At 45.1% G+C, this 12,532-nt stretch overlaps 1 protein-coding gene across 2 annotated transcripts in view; it reads left to right on the plus strand.

The window, feature by feature from the left end:
- The first annotated feature begins 4,134 nt into the window (after window positions 1–4,134).
- The window catches only part of LOC123991334 (E3 ubiquitin-protein ligase RNF31-like), a 15,012-nt gene continuing 6,614 nt past the window's right edge, over window positions 4,135–12,532 (plus strand). Inside the window, exons 1-13 of one of the 2 annotated variants that reach the window (XM_046292826.1) lie at window positions 4,135–4,314; window positions 4,753–4,960; window positions 5,101–5,247; window positions 7,709–7,864; window positions 8,018–8,086; window positions 8,192–8,336; window positions 8,517–8,651; window positions 8,776–8,935; window positions 9,824–9,963; window positions 10,161–10,321; window positions 11,133–11,381; window positions 11,470–11,811; window positions 12,442–12,532. The exon at window positions 12,442–12,532 is cut by the window's right edge and continues 95 nt beyond it. In XM_046292826.1, coding sequence (XP_046148782.1) covers window positions 4,760–4,960; window positions 5,101–5,247; window positions 7,709–7,864; window positions 8,018–8,086; window positions 8,192–8,336; window positions 8,517–8,651; window positions 8,776–8,935; window positions 9,824–9,963; window positions 10,161–10,321; window positions 11,133–11,381; window positions 11,470–11,811; window positions 12,442–12,532 — 1,996 coding nt within the window. In that variant the 5' untranslated portion in view covers window positions 4,135–4,314; window positions 4,753–4,759. Of the gene's footprint in view, window positions 4,315–4,752; window positions 4,961–5,100; window positions 5,248–7,708; window positions 7,865–8,017; window positions 8,087–8,191; window positions 8,337–8,513; window positions 8,652–8,775; window positions 8,936–9,823; window positions 9,964–10,160; window positions 10,322–11,132; window positions 11,382–11,469; window positions 11,812–12,441 lie in introns of both variants that reach the window. The other variant, XM_046292825.1, reaches the window with a different exon arrangement.

Genomic DNA, 12,532 nt, shown 5'->3' on the forward strand with positions numbered 1-12,532 from the left:
CAGTGGAAACGCGTTCTCTGGAGTGATGAATCACTCTTCACCATCTGGCAGTTCAATGGACAAATCTGGCAGTTCAATGCCAGGAGAACGCTACCTGCCCCAATGCATAGTGCCAACTATAAAGTTTGTTGGAGGAGGAATAATGGTCTGGGGCTGTTTTTCATGGTTCAGGTCCCTTCGTTCCAGTGAAGGGAAGTCTTAATGCTACAGTGTACAATAACATTCTAGACGATTCTGTGTTTCCAACTTTGTGGCAACAGTTTCAGCATGACAATGCCCCCCCCCATGCACAAATCAAACACCTTCGGGATTAATTGGACCGTCGGACTGCGAGCCAGGCCTAATCGCCCAACATCAGTGCCCGACCTCACTCATGTTCTTGAATGGATGCAAGTGTTATAGCAGCAATGTTCCAACATCTGTTGGAAAGCCTTCCCAGAAGAGTGGAGGCTGTTATAGCAGCAATGTTCCAACATCTGTTGGAAAGCAATGTTCCAACATCTGTTGGAAAGCCTTCCCAGAAGAGTGGAGGCTGTTATAGCAGCAATGTTCCAACATCTGGTGGAAAGCCTTCCCAGAAGAGTGGAGGCTGTTATAGAAGCAATGTTCCAACATCTGGTGGAAAGCCTTCCCAGAAGAGTGGAGGCTGTTATAGCAGCAATGTTCCAACATCTGGTGGAAAGCCTTCCCAGAAGAGTGGAGGCTGTTATAGCAGCAATGTTCCAACATCTGGTGGAAAGCCTTCCCAGAAGAGTGGAGGCTGTTATAGCAGAAAAGGGGGGACCAAATATTGGAATGAGATGTTCGACAAGCAGTTGTCCACATACTTTTGGTCATGTCGTGTATGTCAGTACAAGCCTGAGTTAGATATTAGATATCACATTAAGGCCCTTCCCTGAAGAAAGGTCATTTTGTTGTTATGGCTCAAGCCCTGATACTGACCACTGCCATATGGGTCACCTAGTCAGTGACCATATCATTGTCATTGCAAAAACTTAAATCACACTCTTGTGTCTTGTGAGTTATTTTTGCCAGATCACGATGAAAAGGCACTATTACAGTTTTTTCCAACTGTTTACACACAAAATCTTTTAATGTCACACGATTTTTGAAACCTCTCACTCAAAGTACAAAACTACACACCAAATATCCAAAACCATAAGCTATTTCTCAGCCTTTGACTCAGTTGTCAATTGCATAAAACACTTTTCTCAAAACACTACACACAATTATCTACCTAAAACACAAAAATGGAACAGGAAGTGACTTGCTTTCCTTTTCCAAACACAACCAATCAAAATGCTACACTTATTCACCAGGTCACACACACACTCCTCACATGTGCAAACACTAATAGCTTAACTGATCACTAACCAATCACTGCTTTACTGTAGTATAGGCCTATAAATAGGTCAAAGGTCAGATGACCTGTTTTGAACAATGGATGCCAACAATGGACAGAGAGCAAGAGGAGTAGGAGGGAGAGGAAGAGGACGAGGGCAAAGAAGAGAAGGAAGGAAGGAGAGCCATCTCTGATGAGATTAGGGCAAAACTTGTTGATCATGTGATCAACCACGGTTTGACCATGAGAGAGGCTGGACTGAGAGTCCAGCCCAATTTGAGTTGATTTAAAGTGGCGTCCATAATTCGAACCTTCAGAAATGAGAACAGGTATGCAACTATCTAATGACTATTTTAGCATTACAGAAATGTACTGTAAAATACGTACGACTGCATAGTATTGCATAAACATTTGTAACTCTAAGCCATCCATTTACTGCACTGCATTCAATGAATGAGGTTGCTTATCATGCTGTAGTACATTTATTTGTACATTGTTTACAGTTCCTATGCTGAACACATACTGTGTTTGAATTCTGTACAGAGTGGAAAGGCAAAGACATCATGGAGGACGAGGACGCTTGTTTACAGATGTACAAGAGACTGCAATTATAAATATGGTCTATGTGGGGACTTAGAGGTTGCTTCTGTCCAAGGTTGGATACGCCATGCTAGGAGATACTTCCCCCCATGTGGGGACATAGAGGTTTCCTCTGTCCAACGTTGGATACGCCATGCTAGGAGATACTTCCCTCCATGTGGGGACATAGAGGTTTCCTCTGTCCAAGGTTGGATACGCCATGCTAGGAGATACTTCCCTCGATGTGGGGACATAGAGGTTTCCTCTGTCCCTGGTTGGATACGCCATGCTAGGAGATACTTCCCTCCATGTGGGGACATAGAGGTTTCCTCTGTCCAAGGTTGGATACGCCATGCTAGGAGATACTTCCCTCCATGTGGGGACATAGAGGTTGCCTCTGTCCAAGGTTGGATACGCCATGCTAGGAGATACTTCCCTCCATGTGGGGACATAGAGGTTTCCTCTGTCCAAGGTTGGATACGCCATGCTAGGAGATACTTCCCTCGATGTGGGGACATAGAGGTTTCCTCTGTCCAAGGTTGGATACGCCATGCTAGGAGATACTTCCCTCCATGTGGGGACATAGAGGTTTCCTCTGTCCAAGGTTGGATACGCCATGCTAGGAGATTCTTCCCTCCATGTGGGGACATAGAGGTTTCCTCTGTCCAAGGTTGGATACGCCATGCTAGGAGATACTTCCCTCCATGTGGGGACATAGAGGTTGCCTCTGTCCAAGGTTGGATACGCCATGCTAGGAGATACTTCCCTCGATGTGGGGACATAGAGGTTTCCTCTGTCCAAGGTTGGATACGCCATGCTAGGAGATACTTCCCTCCATGTGGGGACATAGAGGTTGCCTCTGTCCAAGGTTGGATACGCCATGCTAGGAGATTCTTCCCTCGATGTGGGGACATAGAGGTTTCCTCTGTCCAAGGTTGGATACGCCATGCTAGGAGATACTTCTCTCCATGTGGGGACATAGAGGTTGCCTCTGTCCAAGGTTGGATACGCCATGCTAGGAGATACTTCCCTCCATGTGGGGACATAGAGTTTTCCTCTGTCCAAGGTTGGATACGCCATGCTAGGAGATACTTCCCTCCATGTGGGGACATAGAGTTTTCCTCTGTCCAAGGTTGGATACGCCATGCTAGGAGATACTTCCCTCCATGTGGGGACATAGAGGTTTCCTCTGTCCAAGGTTGGATACGCCACGCTAGGAGATACTTCCCTCGATGTTTGGCAAGAGAAAACGTATCCTGTGATGTGGACGAAGTATTGTGGCCAGACCCAGGCCGGAGAAGAGATGAAGCGTAGCTTAGCATTGGTGACTGCCCCCCCCTACCAATTCCTGGACTGACCCCCCGGGACCCCACACACACAAACTGTGTTCTTTACTGTATTCTAAAGAATATACTTTTGGTTTACATATGTTTATGGTTTTGTTGTATGCTACTGTATACAACAGTAATGTTTGGCCTAATAAATATTTTCTGTTTCTACATTGCATTGGTGTTTACAGTGTACTTGTTGCCCCTCTCAGCAGATTACTTTCACTGTAGAACATTGTATTGAAATATAGATATAAGCCTATGAAAGACCAAAGAGCTTTAGATTTAGAACAACAGTGTTAACAGAGCAGTGTTTGCCATTTGATGCAAATGCTTCATTCTGACATGTGTTTATGGCATTTTGAATGCAGTGTTACAATTTGAAGGAGATGTGAGGCATTTTGCATTTTGTGTGTGCAGTTTTGGGAATTGTGTGTAGAGTTTTGAAAAAAAGGAGACCGTTTTGAAAACTTGTGTAAGCAGTTGGAAAAAAACGGTAATGATTAAAATAGCAGTTGCCTCCTCTAGTGGTAAAACAGAGAAAGTACAATCTTTGAACGTTGTACATTGGGCAAATGTTGTGCTTAGATGATTAAAAAAGCTTACACACAGAAGAGTTGAACTGGTATTTACATTATTTCTAATACTATGAATAATGAATGAAAGCAGTCCAACCATGAAAAGTAATGTTTCCAACACAGTGTTCTGTGGTCAGTTCCAAGAAGACACGTGAACTGCAGTTTGTGGCTTTCATGATTGAGTGAGTGATTGATTTATAACAATGGAATAATAACAATGTAACTACAGTAACTGCTATTATTTATAATACCGCTAGAGGGTAGTGTACATCAATGTTTATTCTACATCGCCCCTCTCGATAACAACTTCCGCGTCAACTACATTTTCACTGTTGTTGTGACTTTAGCTAGCTGTGCTTTTGAAGACATGCTTCACAAGACCGACGTGATACTAGAAATGTAGCTACATTTTGCCTTGATATAACAGTCAGTTGGATTCATAAAGGACTTGGATCACGAAATACATCTGGAAACGCAGAAGATAAAGGTAAAGTGGCACTGATCTGGCTCTCATCATAAACTTTCGATGTCGCCTTGCTAGCCAGTCATACATTAGCTAGAGCATAATTACAAATGGACTTGCCAGCCAGCTCAATGTGCCACTTCAATTTCAGAACATGCACTACTACAGCTAGCTAACTGTAAAGTTTACAGCTATCTAGTGTCACGTGTCATTTTGAGACAAAAGTTGAAACTTCAATGTACTTACATTTAACATTTGAGCCATTTAGCAGAAGCTGTTATCCAGACAGAACTACTTATATTAGAAACGTTACCTTGGAGATATCCATGTTCACAGTAGACAGAGTAGCGAGACGATACACCCAGATACATAAGAAATGACGGTAGGCCTACCTACTGCACATCAGTCAACAGTCCCATCCCTGAGTTGACCTACTGTCATTTTATATCTCTATCCCCCCAGTGTGTGCATGATGAGTACCCAGCCTGTCCCTTTCGAGGAGGTGCGGAGGAGAGCTGAGTCCCTCCTGTCCTATTCAGGCTCTGCCCAGGCATTGAAGACTGATGTCCAGTTCATGGCCAATGTTCCCCTGTCCCTGTCTGATAAGTTTCACCACATCACAGCACAGACCATGGTGACACAGAACATAGCAGGGCAGAGCAGGGAGGAGGTGAGGTTTTATATTCAGTCCAATCCAGTTGCCCCCTAAATGTATTTTTGTCTTTACTGTTTGCCTTGCACCTTCAGATATTCTTGTTAACCCCTCTGCCCTCCTGATCCCCTCTCCCCCACCTCTCCTCCCTCCATCAGGTCCTAGAGTCTGTTGGACGGTTGTTTAAAGCCTTGAGCATCCTGGAAAAGTATGGCTGTAACCTGACCAGCCCCAGCAGGCCCAGGTACTGGCGCAGCGTCAAGCACAACAACCCAGTCTTCAGGGCCACCGTGGACGCCATCAAGGTAAAGGAGGGAGACAGGCCTCTTTAAACTCAATTATTTATTTTTTTTCTCACCTTTATTTAACCAGGTAGGCCAGTTGAGAACAGGTTCTCATTTACAACTGCGACCCGGCCAAGATAAAGCGAAGCAGTGCGACAAAAACAACACAAAGTTCCACATGGAACAAACAAACGTACAGTCAATAACACAATAGAAAAGTCTATATACAGTGTGTGCAAATTAAGTAAGATTAGGGAGGTAAGGCAATAAATAGGCCGTAGTGGTGAAATAATTACAATTTCGCTAATAAACACTGGAGTGATAGATGTGCAGAAAATGAATGTGCAAGTAGAGAAACTGGGGTGCAAAGGAGCAAAATAAAACAAAATAAATAACAATATGGGGATGAGGTAGTGGGGTGGGCTATTTACAGATGGGCTATTTACAGATGGGCTGTGGACAGGTGCAATGATCTGTAAGCTGCTCTGATAGCTTAAAGTTAGTGAGGGAGATATGAGTCTCCAGCTTCAGTAATTTTTGAAATTGGTTCCAGTCAATGGCAACAGAGAACTGTAAGGAAAGGCAGCCAAAGGAGGAATTGGCTTTGGGGGTGACCAGTGAAATATACCTGCTGGAGCACGTGCTACAGGTGGGTGCTGCTATGGTGATCAGTGAGCTGAGATAAGGCGGGGCTTTACCTAGCGAAGACTTATAGATGACCTGGAGCCAGTGGGTTTGGCGACGAATATGAAGCGAGGGCCAGCCAACGAGAGCATACAGGTCGTAGTGGTGGGTAGTATATGGGGCTTCGGCGATGAAACGGATGGCACTGTGATAGACTGCATCCCCAAAAAAATAGGAAGCCGATTCTAGATTTAATTTTGGATAGGAGATGCTTAAAATGAGTCTGGAAGGAGAGTTTACAGTCTAACCAGACACCTAGGTATTTGTAGTTGTCCACATATTGTAAGTCAGAACCGTCCAGAGTAGTGATGCTGGGCGGGCAGGCAGGTGCGGGCAGTGATCGGTTGAAGAGCATGCATTTAGTTTTACTTGCATTTAAGAGCAGTTGGAGGCAACGGAAGGAGAGTTGTATGGCATTGAAGCTCGTCTGGAGGTTAGTTAACACAGTTCCCAAGTTCCTATCAGGAACTTACTGCCCTTTTCTTATTATTACAGGATCATTATTGACTTCCTTGTGCATAGGACAGAGTCTATTGTTTTCACTACAAATAGTCAGATTGTTCAAATAGGGAGTGGATCAATGAGCAATGTTTAAAGTGCCTTATGGGTCATAGACAAAGACATAGACCTAGAGTAGTGGGTTTTAACGGTTTTCTTGAGTTGAAGGAGGCGGACCAAAACGCAGCGTGGTTTCTATTCATTAGTCTTTAATAAAGACGACTATACATGAACAGACTAACAAAACGCAGCGTGGTTTCTATTCATTAGTCTTTAATAAAGACGACTATACATGAACAGACTAACAAAACGCAGCGTGGTTTCTATTCATTAGTCTTTAATAAAGACAACTATACATCATTAGTCTTTAACAGACATGAACAGAAACAAAACGCAGCGTGGTTTCTATTCATTAGTCTTTAATAAAGACGACTATACATGAACAGACTAACAAAACGCAGCGTGGTTTCTATTCATTAGTCTTTAATAAACAGAACACTATTCATTAGTCTTTAATAAAGACGACTATACATGAACAGACTAACAAAATGCAGCGTGGTTTCTATTCATTAGTCTTTAATAAAGACAACTATACATGAACAGACTAACAAAACAAGAAACGTGAACACCTAAAACAGCCCTATCTGGTGCAAACACAGAGACAGGAACAATCACCCACAAACACAGTGAAACCCAGGCTACCTAAGGATGATTCTCAATCAGAGACAACTAATGACACCTGCCTCTGATTGAGAACCATACCATTTATTTATTTACTTTTCTGCTCTTTTGCACATCAGTATCTCTACCTGTACATGACCATCTGATCATTTATCACTCCAGTGCTAATCTGCAATATTGTAATTATTCGCCTACCTCCTCATTCCTTTTGCACACAATGTATATAGACTCCCCTTTTTTCTACTGTGTTATTGACTTGTTAATTGTTTACTCCATGTGTAACTCTGTGTTGTCTGTTCACACTGCTATGCTTTATCTTGGCCAGGTCGCAGTTGCAAATGAGAACTTGTTCTCAACTAGCCTACCTGGTTAAATAAAGGTGAAATATTTTATTTTAAATACTAGGCCGAAAGAAATAGAAATACCCAAATCATAGAAAAACAAACATAGACTGCCCACCCCAACTCACGCCCTGACTATACTAAATAATGACAAAACAAAGGAAATAAAGGTCAGAACGTGACATGGGTACCCAGTGATTTTTAAAGCATTTTAGTTTACTTTTTCACTCATTTGAGTCAATGGTGGTTTATTCTACTGTCTGCTATCTTTTCTACAGGGTGGCAGGTCAGTCCTGTTTCTCTACGGTTACACCAATCAACAGCCAGACGGCCTCAGCTTCCCCGACGATGTCACAGATCCAGACGTTGGGAAGGTTGCTGCAGTGACCATTGAGGTCATGACCCTGCGCATGGAACTGGACATGCTTATCAAGGTGAACGTTCATATGAGAGTCTAAGAGTGTTATTATCTAATTAAAATGTTTAAATTGTTCTAATTCTCAATTTGAGGATAACCACAAAGATGAGTTTCCATGTTTGATCTCTTGCTAACTCTTATGTGTTACTGTGTTGTTGTTGTCTGTCAGGGTACACATGCTCACCCAGAAATCTACAGCAATATAATCCCATCCCTTAGTCTCCCGAAGACAAATCAGGTCTGTGTAACAACGTACAGTCGAGTGGTTAATCGTTTTGTCTGTTTCTACTTCTACCTGTTTCTATGGTTACTGTTGTAATTAGGGCTATTCTGCTCTCTTCAGGAGAAACCAGAGCTGATGTCTGATGCAGTGGTCATTCCAACAGGAGAGGAGCATGGGGACAGGGGGAAAGACCTTCAGCCGCTATCTCCTCCACCCAAACCGGCTGCTAGTCCTGGACTAAGACACGCCCCGACCACTCCCACAGGTGAGACAGACACCCACTCTCTGTATGAGTTTACCTGTCTGTTACCTGGCAACCTGCCCACTTCCAACCCCACTGGCATATGTCATCTGCCTGTCTGTTGTACTGTCATTGGATGACAAAGTTATTGTGTATTGCTTATTGCGCTTCTCTCTCTCTCTCTCTCTCTCTCTCTCTCAGAAGGGGGGTGTAATCTGTGCGGTGCCACTCCCTCTCTCCTCTGCCCACCCTGTGGTTCTCTTCCTTTCTGTCAGTCATGTGACCTCATCTACCACCGCCACCCGTCCAGAGCCAGTCACAGGAGAGATAGAATACAGGGTAAGATATGGGTCATAGCTTTGACCATTTCAGCTCAAATCTCACTTTTAATCCAATATTTATTTAAATATTCTTACCCATGAATATGTAAACTAACACTTATCATCTTTAAACCCCCCCTTAGAGACCTGTACCATCTGTGGTATGTCCCAAGTCTACGCCCCTTGCTCCACCTGTTCTCAGAGGCTGTGTCTGGAATGTGACCGACTGTACCATTCTCACCCTGACCGCGGGGGTCACAACAGGACACTGGTTACCCCCGCAAAACTAACAAGAGCTTTTAGGTTAGAAATGAGGATGTGTTATAATCGACTCTACACACACATGCACACAAACCTGATCACTCACTTCTTCCACCATATGTCCACCAGACGCGATTTGCCCTATGTTGTTTTTGCCAGATGTCTAGAGCATATTTTCCATACTCGATGCACATCTGCTTCGCAAGGCTGCAGTACAGTTTGCAGCATGGAGAAGATCATTATTGACCTGTTCAACCAAAGCTAATAATTAAAACAGATGAAAGTTATTCTCATATGGACCTACTGGTTTCATCGGCTGCACACAAGGCCACATTACAGGAATTCATCTAGTTTGTTTCTAACCTTCTGGCACATTCATCTCGAGCGACATCAATAAATTGAACTGGTTGTTCCCATATAGAGTAGGCTACTGATTTCAAATCACTAGTCCTGCATGATGGCACGCTAAATTACGCACAGAACAGTTCTGTGGATATTCATTTTGCACGTCATTCTGTTGGCTGGTTTCCTGAAAACTATCAGGGCGCACTGCCTTTTATGAACCTCCGTTTGTACCAGTGCACCGTTTTGCAATGCACAAGTTGAAAATATTGAACTCATGTGGTACACAGGAAGCACCTAGTATCCCAACCTAGCAGCACTTGTGTTTCTTCTCTTTTCTAGCCTCTCTCTTTCCTCTCACTTGTGTTTCTTCTCTTTTCTAGCCTCTCTCTTTCCTCTCACTTGTGTTTCTTCTCTTTTCTAGCCTCTCTCTTTCCTCTCACTTGTGTTTCTTCTCTTTTCTAGCCTCTCTCTTTCCTCTCACTTGTGTTTCTTCTCTTTTCTAGCCTCTCTCTTTCCTCTCACTTGTGTTTCTTCTCTTTTCTAGCCTCTCTCTTTCCTCTCACTTGTGTTTCTTCTCTTTTCTAGCCTCTCTCTTTCCTCATGGGAGTGTGCTCAGTGCACTACAGTCAACGAGGTGAAAGCCGCGCTGTGTGTGACCTGTGAACGACCCCGTCTGGCTTCCCTTATAGATCTGGAGGACCCGGGGCAGCCGCCACCCAACCCAGGTCACATTCATATACATGTCTCACCTGTTGAGTAGTTTTCATGTGACGTTCATTTGAACAACACATCAGTCACCTGTCCTGTTTGAGGTGTTCATGTCACCTGTGCCTCTATATCAGTAATAAGAATCACGCATTACTAGAAGCTAAGATCAATATAAGGCTGTCTGTTTATCTACCCTCTCTGACCTCTTTCATAGAGTGGCAGTGTAAGAGCTGTACGGTGGTGAACCAAGGCAGCAGTATACTGTGTGAGGTGTGTGAGCGCCCCCGTCTGGCCACCCGTCCCTCTATCACGCCAGTACTCCCCAGTACTCCAGTACTCCCCACGCCAGGACCCACGGCAGACAAGGAAACAAAGGTTACACCCCCCCACCCCAGTGGTTTAAATACTCTCTAGAGTTGGAATGTTCTGTGAGATCTAATCATTCAAGTGTATCTTTTTGGTTTTAATCTTTCACAATCTCTCCCCGTCCCTGTCTCTCTCTCTCCTCTCTCTCTCTGTCTCACCCCCTCTCTCCCCCGCTATTTCTCTCTCTCTCTCTGTCTCTCCCCGTCCCTGCCTCTCTCCCATGCTATTTCTCTCACTCTCTCTCTCTCTCTCTCTCTCTCTCTCTCTCTCTCTCTCTCTCTCTTTCTCTCTCTCTCCTCTCACCCTCACTCTCCCCCTCTCTCTCTCTCTCTGTCTCTCTCTCTCTCTCTCTCTCTCTCTCTCTGTCTCTCCCCGTCCCTGCCTCTCTCCCATGCTATTTCTCTCTCTCTCTCTCTCTCTCTCTCTCTCTCTCTCTCTCTCTCTCTCTCTCTCTCTCTCTCTCTCTCTCTCTCTCTCTCTCTCTCTCTCTGTCTCTCTCTCTCTCTCTCTGTCTCTCCCCGTCCCTGCCTCTCTCCCTCTCTCTCTCTCTCTGTCTCTCTCTCTCTCTCTCTCTGTCTCTCCCCGTCCCTGCCTCTCTCCCATGTTATTTCTCTCTCTCTCTCTCTCTCTCTCTCTCTCTCTCTCTCTGTCTCTCCCCGTCCCTGCCTCTCTCCCATGTTATTTCTCTCTCTCTCTCTCTCTCTCTCTCTCTCTCTCTCTCTCTCTCTCTCTCTCTCTCTCTCTCTCTCTCTCTCTCTCTCTCTCTCTCTGTCTCTCCCCGTCCCTGCCTCTCTCCCATGCTATTTCTCTCTCTCTGTAGTGGATGTGTCAGTTCTGCACCTATGTGAACTCTCCTCCTGCAGTGGTTTGTGAGGTGTGCAACCTGCCGTGCAAAGATCCTCCAGTCACCAGTCCCAAGTCCCTCCTCCTGCAGTCTCCAGTCAAAGACTTTGTCCCGCCTCCTGTGATGCCCCAGGTCCCTCCGGAGATCTCTTCCAGGGTAAACATCGACATTAAGAGACAGAACCTGATGAGGGATGAAGGACTGAAGCTTGTCCATCAAATACGAGTAGGTGGCTTTTGAACTGACTCTAAATGTGAATTAAAACCACATTAACTGGTATTATTCTAACTTCTAAATTGATGTTCTTCCTCAGAAGGGAGAGAAGAAGGGAGTGGGCCCTGAGGAGGTTTACGCCGCCCTCTGCGTTTCCAGGGGCAGCAACGTCAACCCCTGTGATTGGCTGAAATCAGAGCTGCCTCACCTACTGGATGAGATCTGTGCCATGGCAGCTTCGGCAGCTTTGCAGAACTTCAAAGCAAGGGTTTCTGGGCCGCAGGATAACACAGATAAGGGGTCGACAGAGCAACAGAGTCCCAGTGTGCTGCTGGGTGAGGGAGTGCAGCTGTCCAGGGTTGAGGCCAAGCAGGCATGGCTGGCAGCAGGAGGCGACACTGAGAGAGCAGTCCGTCAGCTGCTCCGAGACAGACAGGCCAAGGTGAGAACCAGACAGTTCACCTGACCCTAATGGTCACTCAAAACTGATATGGCTAATCACTTTAGATATCCACTCAAAATAACCAAGCGTTCACTAGACCCATCTGTGGCCTTGTGGTTAGATTGTCAGCCCTGAGGTTGGAAGGTTGGGAGTTTGATTCCAGGCCGAGTCATACCAAAGACTGTAAAAATGGGACCAGAGGTGACTCTGCTTGACACAGATAGTCTCGTGCTCCTATGAGCCATTCCAACTCGTGCAAGGCTACTTACTGAGCTGGTCTGTGTCACAATTAAGCGTATATGCAAAGTATACTGAAGTTACATTTTTTTGTCAGGTAGCAGAGGCTCTTATCCAAAGAGATTTAGAGGAGCAATTAGGTTTAAATGCCTTGCTCATGGGCACATCAACAAATGTTGAATCTAGTCGGCTCAGGGATTCAAACCAGCGACCATTCAGTTAATGGCCCAGCGATCTTAACCGCTAGGCTACCTGCACCAAACCAACGTTTATTTGTTACGTGCACAGGATACAGCAGGTGTAAACGTCCAGTGAAATGCGTACTTGCAAGCCCCTCAACAATGCAGTAATACTAAGAGATATAGAAGAGCTGTTTCCACTCTGACTGTGTAGATGCGGGAGCTGCGTTCTCTGGGCTTCCGGGAGGCATCGCAGTGTGAGGAGGCTCTGCGTCTGAGTGGAGGAGAGGTGCGGGGGGCTCTGT

The sequence above is a fragment of the Oncorhynchus gorbuscha genome, linkage group LG12, assembly GCF_021184085.1.
Source record: "Oncorhynchus gorbuscha isolate QuinsamMale2020 ecotype Even-year linkage group LG12, OgorEven_v1.0, whole genome shotgun sequence".
NCBI lineage: Eukaryota > Metazoa > Chordata > Actinopteri > Salmoniformes > Salmonidae > Oncorhynchus > Oncorhynchus gorbuscha.